At 39.4% G+C, this 18,324-nt stretch overlaps 1 protein-coding gene across 4 annotated transcripts in view; it reads left to right on the top strand.

Moving 5' to 3' along the window:
• The window catches only part of ttc6 (tetratricopeptide repeat domain 6), a 43,070-nt gene that overhangs the window by 10,632 nt on the left and 14,114 nt on the right, over window positions 1–18,324 (top strand). For all 4 annotated transcript variants that reach the window (XM_077238936.1, XM_077238935.1, XM_077238938.1 and 1 more), the window contains 11 exons: window positions 205–584; window positions 821–1,286; window positions 1,501–1,630; window positions 2,848–3,023; window positions 7,322–7,458; window positions 9,178–9,347; window positions 11,418–11,538; window positions 11,815–11,965; window positions 12,524–12,606; window positions 12,772–12,848; window positions 13,845–14,002. In XM_077238936.1, the coding sequence (XP_077095051.1) occupies window positions 205–584; window positions 821–1,286; window positions 1,501–1,630; window positions 2,848–3,023; window positions 7,322–7,458; window positions 9,178–9,347; window positions 11,418–11,538; window positions 11,815–11,965; window positions 12,524–12,606; window positions 12,772–12,848; window positions 13,845–14,002 (2,049 nt within the window). The remainder of the gene's footprint in view (window positions 1–204; window positions 585–820; window positions 1,287–1,500; window positions 1,631–2,847; window positions 3,024–7,321; window positions 7,459–9,177; window positions 9,348–11,417; window positions 11,539–11,814; window positions 11,966–12,523; window positions 12,607–12,771; window positions 12,849–13,844; window positions 14,003–18,324) is intronic.

The raw sequence follows: 18,324 nt of genomic DNA, 5'->3' as shown, positions 1-18,324 counted from the left end.
TCTTTCCTGTTCCTTTGGCTATGGCATTTTAACATTTAGAAATGTTGATATTCTTCCAAGACACTGTTCTGTGTTTATATTATATAAGGTACCTAACACTGTTTTTATTATTTTTACTGTAATATTTGGAAACAAGCAGCCACTGAAACCATTGCCACCAAAATTTCACCTTTTGTAATATCCTGTCTCCCCCCGGGGTTTCAGACCAGACGGCCGCGTTCTGCCCCGCACTTAACCCCAGACCTTGAGCCTCGTCTTCAGCTGCAGTCTGACTTCACCAGCCTTTCCCAGGAGCTGGAGCATGTGTGGTGGCAGTGGCAGCAGAACACAATCTGTGCAGCTCTGGCCAGAGAATCCCCATCCAATGCCAGACAGGCAAAGCCCCAGGAGGTTCACACAGAGCCCAACTCATCAGAGTGGCCCCACCAGACCCCAAACCACAGGAGGATCCCACACAAAGGCAAAGAGAGGGCAAGGGTGTCTTGTTCCAAACGCAGGGTCACGAAGAGAGGAAAGACACGCAGCTCTGTCAAAACGGCATACGTTTGGAAAAAGCTGAGAGAGCCACCACGGACACTAACAAGGTTTTACTTTTCTTATAAAAGCATATCTTTAATTCCAAAACAAGACCAAAACATGAAATTGCATGTAAACCAATGACATAAAATATTCTCTCACATCATTTTATGATGCAATGCATCTTGTATCTCATAAATGTTCTAGAAAGAACAGTTTTGTACATCATCTATCTTGAACTTTTGTAAGTCTGCTGTGATGTCTGCATTAATAATGTGTTTATCTTTCTTTTATTCTCTAAAAGGAGTGAGTCTCTGTGTCAGATACCATGGGAGTCCAAAACTTCTAAAGGGCAAGTTTCAGCCTCCCTCTGTCTCAGTCTGCCTATGCTCCTAGATTTTGAGAGCTTTGCCACAGATCGTGGTGGAATACCTGACACTACATCACCCAGAGAGTGGGTAAGGCACATATGGGGCGCCTGGTTCGACGAGGTTTTTCCTCCTCTGGAAAATGTCCAGAGTGCAATCTCTCTCCATGCTGGTCTGGAGGAGAACCAGCTTCCACAGGACGAGATCCAGAATCTGGAAAAAGTTGATGTGTCTGAGGTTTTGGACAACGGTCTCACTACAGCTGATTTGGAGCATGAAGTGGCCAAGTTGACCCAAACTTTGACTGAACGTGGAAACCACAGTGCCTTTGACTGGTGTCGACGTGGAGCACTTTACATTAAACTTGGTTATCTTAACCAGGCCCTTGAAGATCTCAATGCTGTGAGCCTTATTTTTTTAATTAGTAATGCATGCTTAGGTAAACATCCCTAATACTGATTCTCATAAGATTTTATTCAGTGTTTGTTCATTATTAAATGGTTAATTTCAGGAATCATTATCCAAACCGGAACAGAACATTCTGCTAATGCAACCTGATTTTCCGCTTAGTTTATCGTGTACTAATGATCGATCTGTTGTTTTTCTGTTTTTAAAGGCCATCTCCCTGGAGCCCCATTTACTGGATGCCTTCTGGCACAGGCACAGCATATACCTGCTGAGAAACGACCCCGATAGAGCTCTGGATGATCTAAACGTCATTGTTGAAAACAACATGAAGCATGCAGGTGTGCACATGAGTCCACTTTCATTACTAGACAGCAGGAGAGGCAAGATACAGATGCAATACTTGCCAATGCTGTCTGACCTCTGTATTGGGCAAAACAGAACCTGTACGGTTAAAGGGCATGTATCAAAACAAGATTGTCCTTGATGTACTAATATAGACATACTCCAAAGTTAGCAATGCTAAGCTTCCTCCCGTTCGCACAGACCAAAGTTAGTTGCAATGGACCTTCAGAACAGGGTTATTATTGTTAACTAAAACTTAAATATTTTTGTTAATTGAAATGAAGCTAAAATAAAATAGCTTGTAATAGATAATAATAATGTAATTTAAAGAAAATTAGAAATGCTGGCTTGACAACTGAAACAAGTTAAAGCCCTAAACTTACTGAATTGAAATAAATAACAAAAATAAATAAATAAAACTAAAACTGAATTTAAAATAAATTAAACCTAAACAATAATATCAACAAAATATTTATAAAAGTATAGTATTAATATTAATTATAATAATATAAATAATACTAAAATAACACAGATTCAGAATTTGTCATGATCATGATATGAAAGCCATGAGCACATTAACACATGACTGCCCACATTATAAAATGGCTACGTTCATATTGTCAGGTTTTGAGATTTACAACTGCATTTGCTTACAGGTATGAGTCTTGAAAAGTCCCATTAACACAGCAACTTACCGTAGTGTCTCGGATACTGTCTGTATGAACGTGGTACGGGAGTCAAGTCTGTATCCTCTGACCAGTAACCACAGCAACAACAGTATTAAAGATGGCAACATCTATGAAACTGAAAAGTATTATCACTTTTGACAATCAAGCTGCGAGTTCATACTGTACGTCAAATCTTCATTAAACGACAGCAGTTTTGAAAATTTACGTGTGTTTGTTTGGTTATAGAATACTGTTATCACTACCATAAATAACTAAACTGTGTGTGACTGTGAACACAACCATATTAAGGACTCAAATACAGGACTACCAACCGTATTCTGCTGCTGTGTGAATGTGGCCTAAAAATTTGCATTATAATATAAATTATTCAATATTTGTCAGCCTGGCTCTGCAGCATAAGCCTACAAAGGTAAAGGTCAGAGAAAGGATATAAAATGACCATGTAAAAGTAAATTATTATATTTTTTGGTGCACAAAACTTTCTTCAGAACAAAGTGTTGAAGCTCATGCCAATTGTATTCCAGATGCCTTCATGTCTAAAGCAGAAATCTACAAACAAAGAGGGGAAACTGCACTGGCTGCATTCAGCTACACCCAAGCCATCAAAGTCAAGCCAGATGATGCAGAGATATACTTTAAAAGGGCAAAGATGTATGAGAAAATGGGTGAAGTACTGATGGCCATGGAAGACTACGCCAAAGTAAGCCCTGTGAAACAATAAATACCTTAGATTTGAATTTACAGAAGGAAATACCAGTGCTTACAAGGTGATGTTGATAGACCAATTACAATTATCTATGCAAATATTACTTACATTATTTACTGCCAGGTAGATTTTGAACATGAATTGTCATAATTGTGATAATTTACCTAGGTTACATTTGCCTTGATGTTCTGAAATAGTGTATCTAGAGAAAAACTGGACAGTTGCATTTTTTTAAATTAATTTATTTATTTGTTATGCTTTTTATATTCTGACCTGTAAAGCACTTTGAGCTACATTTTATACAGTATATGAAAGGTGCTGTACAAATTAAATGTATTATCAAAATGTATTTTATATTATTCTCAAGCATCCAAAGAATACAGTTAAGAGTTTGTTGAACTGATCAACAGTTGTTCCTGGCTGTGTGTAGCACCTCCATTTCCTTTTTGCAGTCGGACAGTTTATGTAGCACATTTCAGCATGAATTATTTTGGGAACACCCGAGATGGCGCTCTACTCCCCCCCTCGCGGTGCCATGCGCTGGTACTGGACATCCGTTGGGGGGCGGCTCGACGCTCCTCCGCCGCCTGGCGGACGGCGATGGCTCCTCCGGTCAAGGGCTGCCGGCAGCGAGTCACCCTTTCCTGCTCCGCCCCCATCATGGCCGACGGCAAAAGGCTCTGGCCCACAGCACATGGGAGCGACTCCTCCGCTCCCTCTCGGACGGTAACCACCCCTCCTCGACCAAGGAGCATGGCAACGAGCTCTCCGTCCCACCTGTTCTTCCATCGCTCCAGCACCATCGCCTCGGGCAGCCATCAGCAGATATTGCTCCTTAGTGCTGCCCGAACTCCTCAGCACCGCGATCCCCCCTCAGCAGCGAGGGCTCTCCGACAGCGTGTTCCTCCTTCCTCCCTGGTTTTGGCACCAATGTAACGAGGTTAGATGTTGAGGGAAGAAGGAGGCGGAAACCGGCGAACATTTAAAGACTTTAATAAAGGAACACATACCAAAACGAAAATAAAGGCAGCAGTCCATCACGGACGACTGCTGCCACATGAAACAAAACATCAAATAAAATCCAGGCCTGGCCTCTCTCGATTTCCACTGTCGTTGCTCCTCCTTTTATGCTTCCACTCCTCGGTGAGAGATACGAGACCGGTGCGTCGCACAGTAATCACGGCACTGGCCTCGAGCCGTTCTCCCATGGCCCTCGACCTCGTCCTGCTCGCCACAAACCGATTTAAGGGTAAAAATTTAATTTATGTTCAACAAATAAAAGGCAGATATAATATGGATGAACTAATGATAAAGCTTGGGTTGCTGAATATTCGATCCTTTTTTAGTCTTATCTTATCTAGTCTTGTGTATACTTCATTTAGCCAAGGCTGCAAAGTCGACTCCGTGTTACAAATATCTTAGACCTATCACTTCTGCCACTAAAAATTGCTTTATTAATAATATTCCTGATCAGTTTCATCTTCTCAGCATCCCAGATAGCTTAGAAGAACTCGATATTGCGACAGAAACTTTTGACTCTCTCTTTTCCAGCACTTTAGACACAGTTGCTCCTTTGCATTTAAAGAAAATAGTCCAACACCTAGGTACAACGAGCAAACTCAGGCCCTTAAGAGAGCAGCCAGTAAAATGGAGCATAAGGGTAAGAAAACAAAACTAGAGTTTTTTTGCATTTCATGGAAAGAGAGCATGATTGCGTACAGAGAGACCTTAAAAGCTGCTAGATCTGCTTATTTTTCAACCCTATTAGAAGAAAATAAACAATACCCTAGTTATTTATTTGAAACAGTGGCTAAATTAACAAAAAATAAAGCTTCAATCCCAGACGTTTCCAAGCAGCACAGCAGTAATGACTAAATGAACTTCTTTACTTACAAGATTGATAATATCATGGAGAACATTATAACTAATCAACTGTCTACTACAGTATCGAATCAGGCATTGCATTGTCTCCCTGAGGAAAAATTTGATTCATTCATTGCTATAGGAAAAGAAGAATTTTCTAAACTTGTTTAATCATCTAAATCAACAACATGTATGTTAGACCCTATACCGACTAAGGTATTGAAAGAGATGCTTCCAGAGATCATAGATCCTCTTCTTAATATCATTAATTCATCTTTGTCATTAGGATACGTTCCAAAAACCTTTAAGCTGTCTATGATTAAACCGCTTGTTAAAAAAACGAAACTTGATCCTACAGAATTAGTCAATTACAGGCCTATCTCAAATCTACCTTTTCTGTCAAAGATAGTAGAAAAGGCAGTATCCTCACAACTATTGTTCCGTTTTAGAAAGAAATGGTATCTGCGAGAATTTTCAATCAGGATTTAGACCGTACCATAGTACTGTGACAGTTCTTATCAGAGTCACAAATGATTTGCTCTTATCATCCGATCATGGTTGTATCTCTCTATTAGTGTTACTCGATCTTAGTGCTGCATTTGATACCATTGACCACAACATTCTTTTAAATAGACTCGAAAAAAGAAAGTTGGCATTAGTGGAATTGCATTAGCATGGTTTAAATCATACTAATCTGACCGTTATCAGTTTGTAGCAGTAAATGAAGAGATGTCTTATCGATCAAAAGTTCAGTATGGCGTACCACAAGGCTCAGTACTAGGACCGTTGCTGTTCACTCTGTACATGCTACGCTTAGGAGATATCATTAGGAAGCATGGCATTAGTTTTCACTGTTATACTGATGATACTCAGCTCTATATTTCTTCACGCCCTGGCGAATCTTATCTATTCACAAAATTAACGGAATGCATAGCTGATATAAAAAAAACCTGATGACTAGTAATTTCCTACTACTTAATTCTGAAAAAACAGAGATTCTAATTATTGGACAAAGAACTTCCTCATGTACTAACCTAGAATACTATCTAACACTTGATGGCTGCTCTGTCAAGTCTTCGTCGTCGGTTAGGAACCTGGGTGTGCTCTTTGATACCAATCTTTCATTTGAAAGTCACGTGTCTAGTATCTGTATAACCGCATTTTTCCATCTTAAAAATATATCTAAATTACGTCATATGCTCTCAATGATAAAAGCGGAACAGTTAGTTAATGCGTTCATGACATCAAGGCTAGATTATTGTAATTCTATTATGGGTGGTTTCCCTGCACGCTTAATAAACAAACTACAGCTGGTCCAAAACGCAACAGCTAGAGTTCTTACCAGAACCAAAAATTATGACCATATTTGCCCGGTTCTGTCAACACTGCATTGGCTCCCTATTAAACATTGCGTAAGCACTAAATGGTTTAGCTCCCCAGGACTTGAGCGAGCTCTTAGCGGATTATAGTCCGTCACGTCTATTGCGATCTCAAAATTCCGGCCAGTATATACCTATAATATCTAAATCGACTGCTGGCAGTAGATCCTTTTCCTATTTAGCACCAAAACTTTGGAACAGTCTTCCTAACATTGTCTGGGAAGCAGACACACTCTGTCAGTTCAAATCAAGACTAAAAACACATCTATTTTGACCTAGCATACACATAACACATTATAGACTTCTATAATTCAATGTTAGGCTGCATAGATTAGGTCAGCCGGAACCGGGAACACTTCCTGTGTTCTCATGGAACAAATCCTGATGTACTTGTTACATCATAAGAAGGATGGCGACTACGCTAATATTAGTCCCTCGGTTTATCCCGAGGTTTACCACAGTCCGCTGGATCCAGGCTGTATCTGGATCTGATGAAGGACCTGCTCCTGCTCCTACACGACGACAACGCAGTCTGTCAACTAGTCTCTCCCCTGTGGAGGCCTCCTTCCCTCCCCTTTACCTCAGATAAAATATTGTCGGGATAATTTCGAATGGTGTCGTGTTAGTGGCCCCTATGTTAATAAATAATGATCGTTGCGATGGAAGTGAATCAATCAAAACTAACTTTAGCTAGACAATAACTTTATTCTTGAGCTGCTGTAAAGCCAAACAAACTCTGTTACTTTAATTCCCTATTATCACTGTAAAGCAGCTTTGAAACAATCTATATTGTTAAAAGCGCTATATAAATGAAGGTGACTTGACTATTTGTCTTGTTTTAGGCTTGGTGGACAGAATTAGTTAGTTTTACTGCCGACAGGCACATCATGCACTGTAAATATGAATTCAAGATTTGTTTGAATTCAAAAATGAGCACTGATATTGTTGATTATAGACCATTGTTCTAAATAGCTGCATAATAATTGCCTCAATGATTGCAGTATAAATGTAACATGGAAGATTTCAAAATAAACCCTTTTTGACCACCAGACCTTCACTATCGATTCAACAAGGACAGATGCAATTATGGCCCATGGAATACAGCACTTCAACAGCTACAAATGGATGGTGGCCTTGGAAGACTTCACCTTACTGCTAAAGCAAGAACCTGGGAATGCTATAGCCAGGTCAGTATTATCATGAGGATTATATACAGGGGTGCACATAACTGGTGCTCGTGTGTGGTAAAAAAATAAACGAGCAGCAGAAAACGTGGAGGGAAGCGCTTCTGAGTAGGATTTTTCTCCATCTCTGGTAAGATAGCAATCATGATGATAAGTGTGTTTATTAATTATTAGAGGTGCAACAGATCGCAGTTGATCCGTGATCTGTACGAATCAGGCCCCATGGTTCGGCACACATGTAATTCGTGGATTAACTCCTAAGTTTAACCATCATAGAGTGAAAGTTTATAATTTGAACGTGTTTTGCCTTGCCAATTTACACATTCAAACGATTTTTAATGTGGAAGAAGAGGCGAAATTCGGGACTCATGCGCTGTTATCTGTGTGCACAGACTCTCACATGCAGAAAGAGAGAGAAAGAGAGAGAGAGAGAGACGCATTTCAGACAGCGCTCGAACACCGAATTGATTCCTCTTTTGCGTTTACTTGTGCTTGAACATACACATATACACAAAATTATGTCAAAATACCCATGTCAGCAAGTATTCTCTTGGTTATGTCTTAAGTGAACAGTTGAGAAATAAACCGGATGTGTATCAGTGTATTCAGACCGTGCATTCGGTCAAGTAATAGCAGCCTAATATTCCTGCTGTCTGTGCCATTAATGTTATTAAAATAAAAAAAATACAGCTTTAACAAAGATGAACCTATATTTAATTTATACAGTGAACAAATAGTGTTATTTTACTGCCTACGAGGCAGCTCGTAGGATTAGTGTGCCGCGAAAAGTGTGAGTACCAAGCAGCATCTCCAGGTGCTCCGTTGAGAACCAGACCAAAAAAGTTACGTGCACCTCTGATTATATACCTCATTCAACATGCTTAAAGTGCAAGTTCACCTATTTTCAACCCACTGTGTTGTTACAGTGTTGGTAGTATATGTAAAAGAACAATGTTTACTCTTTCTCCATGTTACCTGTAATGAGAAATTACCATTTATCTGTCATGAAAAGTTTTGCGTCATTTTGACAGCTCCGGGGCTTTTGTGAAAACTACAGATTTCACTTCAGCATGTACAGATGGATCAGTTATTAACCAAACACTTACTGTAAGAGTAGTTGTTGTTGTTTTTTTTTACTGAAAATGGCATTGTACTTTTTCTTCTCTTTAAAGTGCATTATGGTAAAAATGGTACAATATGGCAACAGCCTTCTTACTTGTAGGTAACAGCATTTGCTTCTGCGGTTGGGCAGAAGGTGCTCCCCGTTCTTCATCTTCCAAATCAATTGACGGAACGGCCCCTCTGTTTGGAGTAAAACATTGTATTCGTAGTAATCCAGTTTGAAATAGAGGTTTTTCAGATTATCTGTTGTAGTATTCTCTATATTTACGATTCTTTGCAGCCTTTATCCACTGCCTACAATGCACTGGATCCTTCACCGGAAACCAAAAATAACTCACTCCTGTTAAACCTTTACTCTTTGAATTCTTGCACCCGGGAACAACCAAAGTCAACACCTTTGTAACTAAAAGTTTGCTACGAAGTATTTCCTACTCAGGCAAGGTGATATTTGACTCTGGTCGAGCCTAGGAGCAGAAGCGTTTTTGCCAGCAGTAAATTACCCCTTTGTTTTCCAATATAAAATAAAAAATATAAAAAATATAATTACCTTACATCTATGTTGATGTGTAAATCCAATTATATTTTTTTCACTCAATGCAGAACATACAGAGGAAGGATCTATTCCAAGCTGGGTCAGTTTGAGAAGTCTATTGAGGACTTTTCTCTGGCTGTTCACTGGGATCCCAGTGATTGGTTGGCGTTTTACCACAGAGGCTGTCTGCTGAGGAAGATAATTCCTGATAAGGCCTTAAGGGATCTCAGCACATCTGGTAATGCACATACTTGATATACCAAATGAAAATTTTCACAGTTTTTTCAGTTTCTCTATATAAAGATACATTACCAAAATTTTGAGAGCCTTGATGGATATTCTGTCCTAGATGCGCGTTCCATCTACGCAACACTGACAAATAGATAACAGTAGTCAGAAAAGGGGCAGGAGAGTAAAGTTGAAAGTTTTACTGTTATATTCTTTCGTCTTCTTTCTCTTTTTTTGTAAAACTGAAATATACAAAGATTACAAATGTGTTGTTACAAAATGTTCTCAAAATAAACACAAATTAATTTCTGTTGTTTACAAATATTCTCTGAGCACATATACCAAAAGGCTACAATCAGCTCTGCTTTTTGTTATTGTTAACACATTGCTATCACTGTTGAATAGTTCGTTTTTAAACTCAAACTAATGAATTTCAAATAAATAAATAATATGTGTGTGTGTGTGTGTGTGTGTGTGTGTGTGTGTGTGTGTGTGTGTGTGTGTGTGTGTGTGTGTGTGTGTGTGTGTGTGTGTGTGTGTGTGTGTGTGTGTGTGTGTGTAAAAACGTAAAGGAAACAGAGAGATGAGACTTGTTGAGGATTGTCAATTTCTTTGTTGTAACACCAAACTGCCACAAGATGATGCTAAGAAATAAAAAACAAATGTGTGCCATAACTATTAAAATTGTCGCCCATGGGCATTTTTAAGTTAAGGTCTGGCACTTTATGTTAGGAACACAGTAGGAAAGGCAATATTACAAATGGTTTGTTCGACACTTGATTTTAATTCGAAATTTACACATGGGTGTCTTTCATGGGTTTTTTTTTTTCAGGAAGCCCATAGGAAAGAAACAGTCAGAAACACAATCTCTTTAATATCTAAATAAATTAAATCTTTTAAATCTATTAAATCTTTAATATTCTAAACAGCAATGAGACCAATGCGTCTATTTCTCAGTTTTTCTCAGTAATTTAAAAATGTGTCACTTCTAGAGCCGCAAAACAAAATGTCTCAAACTGTGCTCAAATTTGGCATGATCTGAAGTTTGCATTGAAAAGTCAAGATTTAAATTATCTGACCTATGCCATCCAGACCTATTTTATATTGCTATCTATTATAACTCATACTGTATGTCAAAAAAATTCCAAATATGAGCAGTCAGATACATGCAGATTTCTGAATGACCCATTTTTTGGTTTTAGATTTCATAAATAGTCTAGGGAGGGAAATCCTGTTTTCTGTGATATGTCTTTGATCTAAATCTTTAAATGAAGCCATTCTACACACAATTAAACACAATCAATGGGGACATTCTTTTAAAATCTCATCACAGACAGCTTCATCTGTTGAATCAGTCATATGATGGTGTTGATATCACTACTCGGCCAGGAGAAAAAACTAATTATATATTTTGCAACTATCTGCTGCTTTGATCTATGAAACTTGCAGGAATATTTTGTCTGTGTTGTCTTCAAACTTAACAGCTTCATCAGTAAAGTGTTCCACACTGCCTACCTAAGCATCTCGTGCAGTGTAACAGGATCATAGGCGTGAGTAAATTTCGGCTCTGAGCCTATTTTTGCGAGACGTAGCTTGCAAAAAATGCACTTTAAGCCAATTCATCAACAGTCTTTTTCAGTATATAAAGCAATATAAATAGCAAACCTGTCATCCATTGTCAGGCTTGATGCAAGTTCCACATGTTGACAAATTAGCAGCACTTTGGATTCCATTCCATGTGGATTAATGACCATTTTGAAGTAAATGTAAATTCAATGTTGATCAAGCTTGTAATAATTCTCAAAGAGAAACTCCAAATAACTATTTTATATTTTATTGCAGTTATTAAAAGAAATACTCAAAGCAGAAATCCATAAATCACTTTATTTTTTATATAGAACCATGCAGCTCTGCATTACAATATTGGCAGACACTTTGAAAGATAATGAAAGTGGTAGATTTGAGATCCTCAGAGACCATATGCCTGAGCAAATATATGCCAGAATTTTGTGCTGAAAAGTCAGAAAAAAGCCAGATCATCTCATTAGCCATGTTTTATCTGTATGTGTGTGTGTCATAGTTCTCATCAATGACAGTGCAGAAAACCTGAGCGCGTTCCTACACCGCGGTCTGGTCTACACAACGCTCCAGCACTGGCGGCAGGCTATGGCTGACTTTGAAGTCGTGATCAAACTTGACAGGTGATGTCCCGGCTTCCTACGCTCTGTGACGAAAAGACCTTCATTTTCTTTTGTTGAACAAGTGCACCAAAGGCAGCCCATAGTTAGGGCCCGAGCACCAATGGTGTGAGGACCCCATTGGAATTGCTCTGTTTATTAATAGGATAAGTTTACTGAAGCTTGAAACTCACTTTTCAAAAGATTTTTTCTTTTGTAGCTGTGAGTTAGGCTAAAATCAATGAAATTGTATCCGAGTCATAATCTTTCCTCTCTGTGTGCTTTCTAACGTCACACCAGAACTGCAGCTGTTGCTCATGTCAGTTTGGGACTGATCTGCATGCTGAAGATGGACCGAAATAATGAGGCCATCAAAAGATTCAGTAATGCTTTGAAAGCAGACCCCACCCACGTAAAAGCCTACGTATGCCGGGCCAGAGCCTATTACAATGTAAGGGGATGTTTGATGATTTGGAGTGCCACATAAAAAAAAAAAATTATTATTAATGTATTCATTTTACAATAAAAAAATCATCACTGTTACTGTTGTGTATAGTTGTGGTTATAGCCCTAATAACTTTTGTGTGTGATACGTCAAATCATGCAGCTTGTTTAGCAGAGGTGTTTCTAAACAACTGCATTGATGATTTAACCTGGTGAACAATAAATTTAAGTAAATGTAAAGAAATATTGTAAAAATATAAATCCCTCTCTCTCTCTATATATATATATATATATATATATATTTACATATATGTGTGTGTGAGATCATTTTTCAAAAGCCATTTGGCTTTTAATTATCATTGCTTTTCCTTTGGTCATTTAGCCACATGAACTCATCAGTTATAACTGATTTCTTCATTTTTTTACATTTTCTATTTAATAGTACAATAGCTGATTTTTATTTTTAAGTGGCACTCCTATTGCATAATATTAATTTGGGATTATGAATATTTTAATGTAGATTTTTATTTACTAAATTAAACTAATGAACTTGTATTTTTCACAGGTGAATAATCTGAGTAGAGCGGTGAAGGATTTGACTCGAGCCATACATATGAAGCCAGACGCTTATGATCTGCACATCATGAGGTTATTTGGACATACAACTGTTTGGTCAACTTTGCATGTCCATGATATTTTTATTATTTCTCTTGAGTTTGCTGCATGGTTCTTTGGAGATTAAAATTTATTTTTAATTGGTGAATATTTGTGATATAGAAAAAAGTTGTTTGAATTCTTTGTTTCTTATTTTAGAGGGAAGTACTTGTATGAAATGAAAAAAATTGACATGGCTAGCCTCTGTATACGGTATGCAGCAGAAATGAAAACAGGTAATGATCATATAAAGTGAATATAACTTTGAGACAAATTGCAAGCATACTTTTAGTTCCTGAAAGATCTAAGCTCTTATCACTTACTATCTTTTAGAGGGGCCTTGACTTTGCCTAGATGTTTTGACATATAAGAGCTCTTTGTATCAGTAAAACATCATGCAAGTTTCATAGATTAAATCTACCTTCTCATTATATACAAAGCATGTATTTAACCAAGCTCCAAAATTGGATCTTGTGGGATTTGTGACACATTATTACGTGCTTTATAAGTACTAATAAACAGTCAATATGCTAATAAGCAACTAGTTAATAGTGAGACTTGGACCTAAACTAAAGAGTTTACCTAGACTCTTGTAAGATGAAGGTTAAAAAAAAATGTATGCACATTTTGATGGAAAGAACATCACAACATGTATTTCCATCAAGAGGTGCATCAAGGTGCATTTTGGTCAAGATCTTGTATTAAGAAAGCAAGAGTCCAGCACTATGTAAAGTCTCCTCTAGCACATCCCAAAGGCTTTCAATGAATTTAACGTCTGGACAAATTGTGTGAAAATCATTCTTCATTCTTTCACAGTTTGAGCCTGATGAATCTTGACATTGCCATCCTGGAATATGGCCAGGATGTGTCTTCCTACATGGTTATTTAAGAAATGAAAAGCTTCACACTCCAACAATTAGGGTTAGAAGAACTGTTGCCAAACATATAACATGCTAGAAACATAGCAACTCCAATAATGATTCAATCATAGACTCTTAAGCATTTGCCTATTTAAATCCAAACAGCAACTTTTTGGTGGCCGGGCAGTGTATATAAACCTGAAGGAACATTAATAAAATATCCATGTCATGACCACTTTAATGAGAATCATTAAATCTTGTTAGTCCACCTGGCTCAACTGAAGGTGAAATAAACCTATCAGGGAAATGTGGTTTATTTTGCCATTACAACAACTAGACCAAGCTGTAAACCTCTCCTTCTTTCCGTTACAGCTCTGGGTTTATCACCGGTCCAGCAAGCTGCCATCCAATTGTTCTTGGGGAATGATGCCAATGCCATCGTCTGTCTCGAGGAAGCGGTCGATACATGCCCTTCTCCTCCACACCTCATTCTTCTCGGGAGGACATTGATAAGGGAACACAGGTTCACAGTGAGTCCGAGACCCATGAAGACCTATCTCAGTCATGCTCTGTCTAGCAGAACAAAGCCAGCAAAACACCAAACAAACTTCTCCAAAGACACCAACACACACACAAGTGATTATTAGTAATACCTTTTTCAGCAGTTTTAGAAGTACACTAAAGTGATAAACTAGAGGATGTGCATTATAGTTATTTTTGCAGTTATATACACTACTGTTCAAACTTTTTTCAGCAGTTTTTGAAAATTTTTGCGTTTTTGAAAGAAATCTCTTATGCTCAACAAGGCTGTATTTTTTTTATGAGAAATACTATAAAACAGTAATATTGTGAAATATCATTACAATTTATAGGGGCCATATGTAGAATTCAGAAACCCTTGTCATTAGCGACACCGGTGGCCATTAAGTGAACTGCAGCCAAAGGAGTGAACGTCATTCAATGCCCAGATATACTCATGGCGAAGTTCTTTTTCATTCTTTGCTTAGAAGTAAAAAGAAGTTGAAAATACCTTTGAAGCGATATGCTTTTAACGAACTTCCAGGCGCTGTCTACGCTGCTGAGAGTGACGTTTAGACGAATATGTAAATATGGGCTGTTCGCTTTCCTCTCAATTAAAGCAATAAGCCCCAAGAGGCCGTGGTAACAGCTAAGAGGCATTATCGCCATACTGTATGTCCATATAGACAAAAAAAAACATAGTTGTAAACCACGGCTTCACAGGGCTTATTGCTTTTATAAAATGATTAGTCCATAAAAATGTTTATTTTAATGAGGTCACAGGTTTGTAGAATAATTTACAATGGCTTTGAATGTGGCTCAACCAATCAGAATCAAGGACCGGAACTATCTGTTTTATAAAACAAAATAAACACAACAAAAATGACAGTAAGCAGAAAACAGCAGTTAAGAAAGCATGTGATCATAGCGATGCAGTTATGTTTGCACAACCTCTGCAATTCACTGGCATCACGACTACTTGAGGTAATTAAAATAACTCTGTTATGAAGTATATTTTAGACTATAGACTATATACAGTCAGGTAAAAAAGAAAGGACGCCATTTTGAATTCTATGATTTTATGTATCAAGACATAATAAAAAAAATCATCTGGTCCATGGCAGGATGAACAACAACACATAACATATTTCACCATGTCATTATTTATTTAACAAAAACCCAAATGGAAAAGATATGTGTGACAAACTAAGTACACCCTTACTGCTTCTGTAGGAATTAAGAAGGTAAGTAGCATTCAGGTGCTGCTAATCAAATGTCTTTGATTACTTGATCATCAGTAAGTATGATCACCTCTATAAAAGCAGAAGTTTTGGCAGTTTGCTGGTCATGAGCATTCAGGTGTGTTTTAACACAATGCCAAGTAAGAAAGACATCACCAATGATCTTAGAGAAGCAATTGTTGTTGCCATCAATCTGAGAAGGGTTACACTGCCATTTCCAAACAATTTGAAGGCCATTATTCTACAGTAAGGAAGATTATTCACAAGTGGTAAACATTCAAGACAATTTCCAAAATTCCCTGGAGTAGACGTCCCAGCAAATTCACCCCAAGGTCAGACTATGCAATGCACTGCAAAGTTAGGCGAAAACTAAACACAGCATATCAGCACAAACACCTCATATCCACTTTTCATCACGCTGATGGAGGTGTGACGATTTATGGCTTGTTTTTCAGCCACAGGAACAGGGCACCTTGCAGTCATTGAGTCAACCACAAACTCCCGGTATTTATTTATTTATTTACACAAATAACAACTGGTGTAAAAATGCTAGGACAACCTCAATTCATTGTTCATCGGACATTGAGTTTTTGACTGTAATCTGCAGGCCTGTTTACCTTCCCAGGGAGTTTGGCTGTGTTATTACTGCCGTGTACGTCCCTCCCAGTGCCAAAACGAAGGTGGCTATGTCTGTTCTCTACCAGACCATCAGTGAGTTGCAATCCACTTATACTGAGGGCATCTTCATTGTTGCTGGGGATTTCAACCAGGCCAACATGAGAACAGTTCTTCCACACTTCCACCAGCATGTGGATTTTGCAACTAGGGGACAGAACATATTGGATAAGGCGTATACAAACATCAAAGGTGCTTTCAGAGCAGCCCCTCGCCCCCAACTTGGCTCGTCAGACCATCTATCTGTTATGCTAATTCCCGCATACAAGCCCCTGCTCATCAGTGGGAAACCTACAGTGAGGCAGGTGAGAATATGGTCAGAGGGGGCAATGGAGGCACTCCAGGACTGTTTTGATTGCTCTGACTGGGACATGTTCAGGACTGCTGCCACCTACGGCGGTCATACGAACATCGATGAGTACGCCATGTCGGTGTTAGCTTACATCAGCAAATGTACAGAGGACGTTAGCGTCATGAAGACCATCATTACCCGAGCTAATCAGAAACCCTGGGTTACTGCAGAAGTACGCAAGATGCTAAAAGCACGGAACACTGCCTTTAAGTCTGGCGACGTAGAGGCTGTGAGAACAGCAAGAGCCAATCTAAACCGTGCCATCAGGCTGGCAAGGGTTCTCATAGTAAGAAAATCCAGGACCTGTTTCAGGACTCAACCAACACCAGCAACATGTGGAAAGGTATAAGGACCATCACTAACCATAAGGTAACATCTCCTCCAGTAGGTGAGGCTGACACTGACTTTCTCAATGAACTAAACATTTTCTTTGCGAGGTTTGGGGCTCTAAATAGCACTTGTGCAGAAAAAGCAGTTCCTGATCAGCAAGAAAAAGCACTCTGCCTGGACATAGCTGATGTACGAAAGTCTCTGAGGAGGGTAAATACCCGGAAAGCCCCAGGCCCTGATAACATTCAGGGGCGAGTGCTCAAGGATTGTGCAGATCAGCTGGCCGGTGTTCTGACGGATATTTTTAACATCTCGCTAGACCAGGCCATAGTGCCAACGTGCTTAAAGACTGCCACTATCATTCCAGTGCCAAAAAAATCTCGGATCACCTCACTAAACGACTACCGGCCCATCGCACTGACTCCCATCACAATGAAGTGCTTTGAAAGGCTGGTTAAAGACTACATTATCTCCAGACTCCCTTCCATGCTGGATCCCTTCCAGTTTGCCTACCGGCCAAATCGCTGCACTGCGGATGCCATCTCCTCCGTCCTGCACCCGAGTCTTGCACACCTAGAGGAGAAGAACATGCATGTTAGGCTGCTGTTCCTGGACTTCAGTTCAGCTTTTAATTCCATCATTCCTCAACATCTGGTGGACAAACTGGGACACATGGGTTTCAGCTCACCGTTGCGGAACTGGCTGCTTGATTTCCTCACTGACAGACCTCAATCAGTGAGGGTTGGACAGAACACCTCTAGTGTCATTACTCTCAGTACAGGCTCCCCTCAGGGCTGTGTCCTGAGTCCTCTGTTGTTCACTTTGATGACACATGACTGCGTCCCTAGGCATGCCACAAATCTCATCGTGAAATTTGCGGATGACACAACGGTGGTAGGCCTAATAAAGGATGACAAGGAACTGGCCTACAGAGAGGAGGTGGAGAAGTTGGTGGGCTGGTGTAGAGATAACAGCCTGATCCTGAACGTCGAAAAGACCAAAGAACTCATTGTCGACTTCAGGAAGAACCAGCCCAGCCATGTTCCACTACTCATCAACGACATAAACGTGGAGGTGGTTAGCAGTATAAAGTTTCTGGGTGTGTTCATTACTCACGATCTTACCTGGTCTGTCAACACTGCATCGCTGGTGAAGAGGGCACAGCAGCGGATGTACTTCTTAAGGAGGATGAGAAGAGCCCATCTGCCCCCCCTATGCTCACCACATTTTACAGAAGCACCATAGAGAGCATCTTGACCAGCTGTATCTCAGTGTGGTGTGGAGGCTGTAGTGCCTCTGACTGGAAGGATGTAAGAAGGGTGGTGAACACAGCAGAGAGAATCATCGGCACCTCTCTTCCCTCCATTCAGGACATTGCAGAGAACCGCTGTGCCTCTCGGGCCAGGAAAATTTGCGGGGACCCCTCTCACCCCCATTACGGTCTGTTTAGTCTGCTGGCCTCCAGAAAGAGGTTCCGCAGCATGCGGTGTCGGACCTCCAGGTTTTATAACAGCTTTGTCCCCCAAGCCATCAGACTGTTGAACACTAATAAATAATACTTAGTACTGCTGGTCCCATACTTGACTGCTGTCAAATATTGAGATAGATATTTAGATAGCTAAATTATTTATTCCACTTTGCTATTTATATATTTATTATAATCTGTTTGTACAAATTTTTGGGATGAACATTTCCCTGCATTGAAACTGTAAAAAACTGTGGCCTATGCAAACGA

This window comes from Siphateles boraxobius, unplaced genomic scaffold (genome assembly GCF_051911475.1).
Source record: "Siphateles boraxobius isolate OS27281-9 unplaced genomic scaffold, OSU_SipBor_1 22, whole genome shotgun sequence".
Lineage (NCBI taxonomy): Eukaryota > Metazoa > Chordata > Actinopteri > Cypriniformes > Leuciscidae > Siphateles > Siphateles boraxobius.
This window is presented reverse-complemented; position numbering and strand designations above follow the sequence as displayed.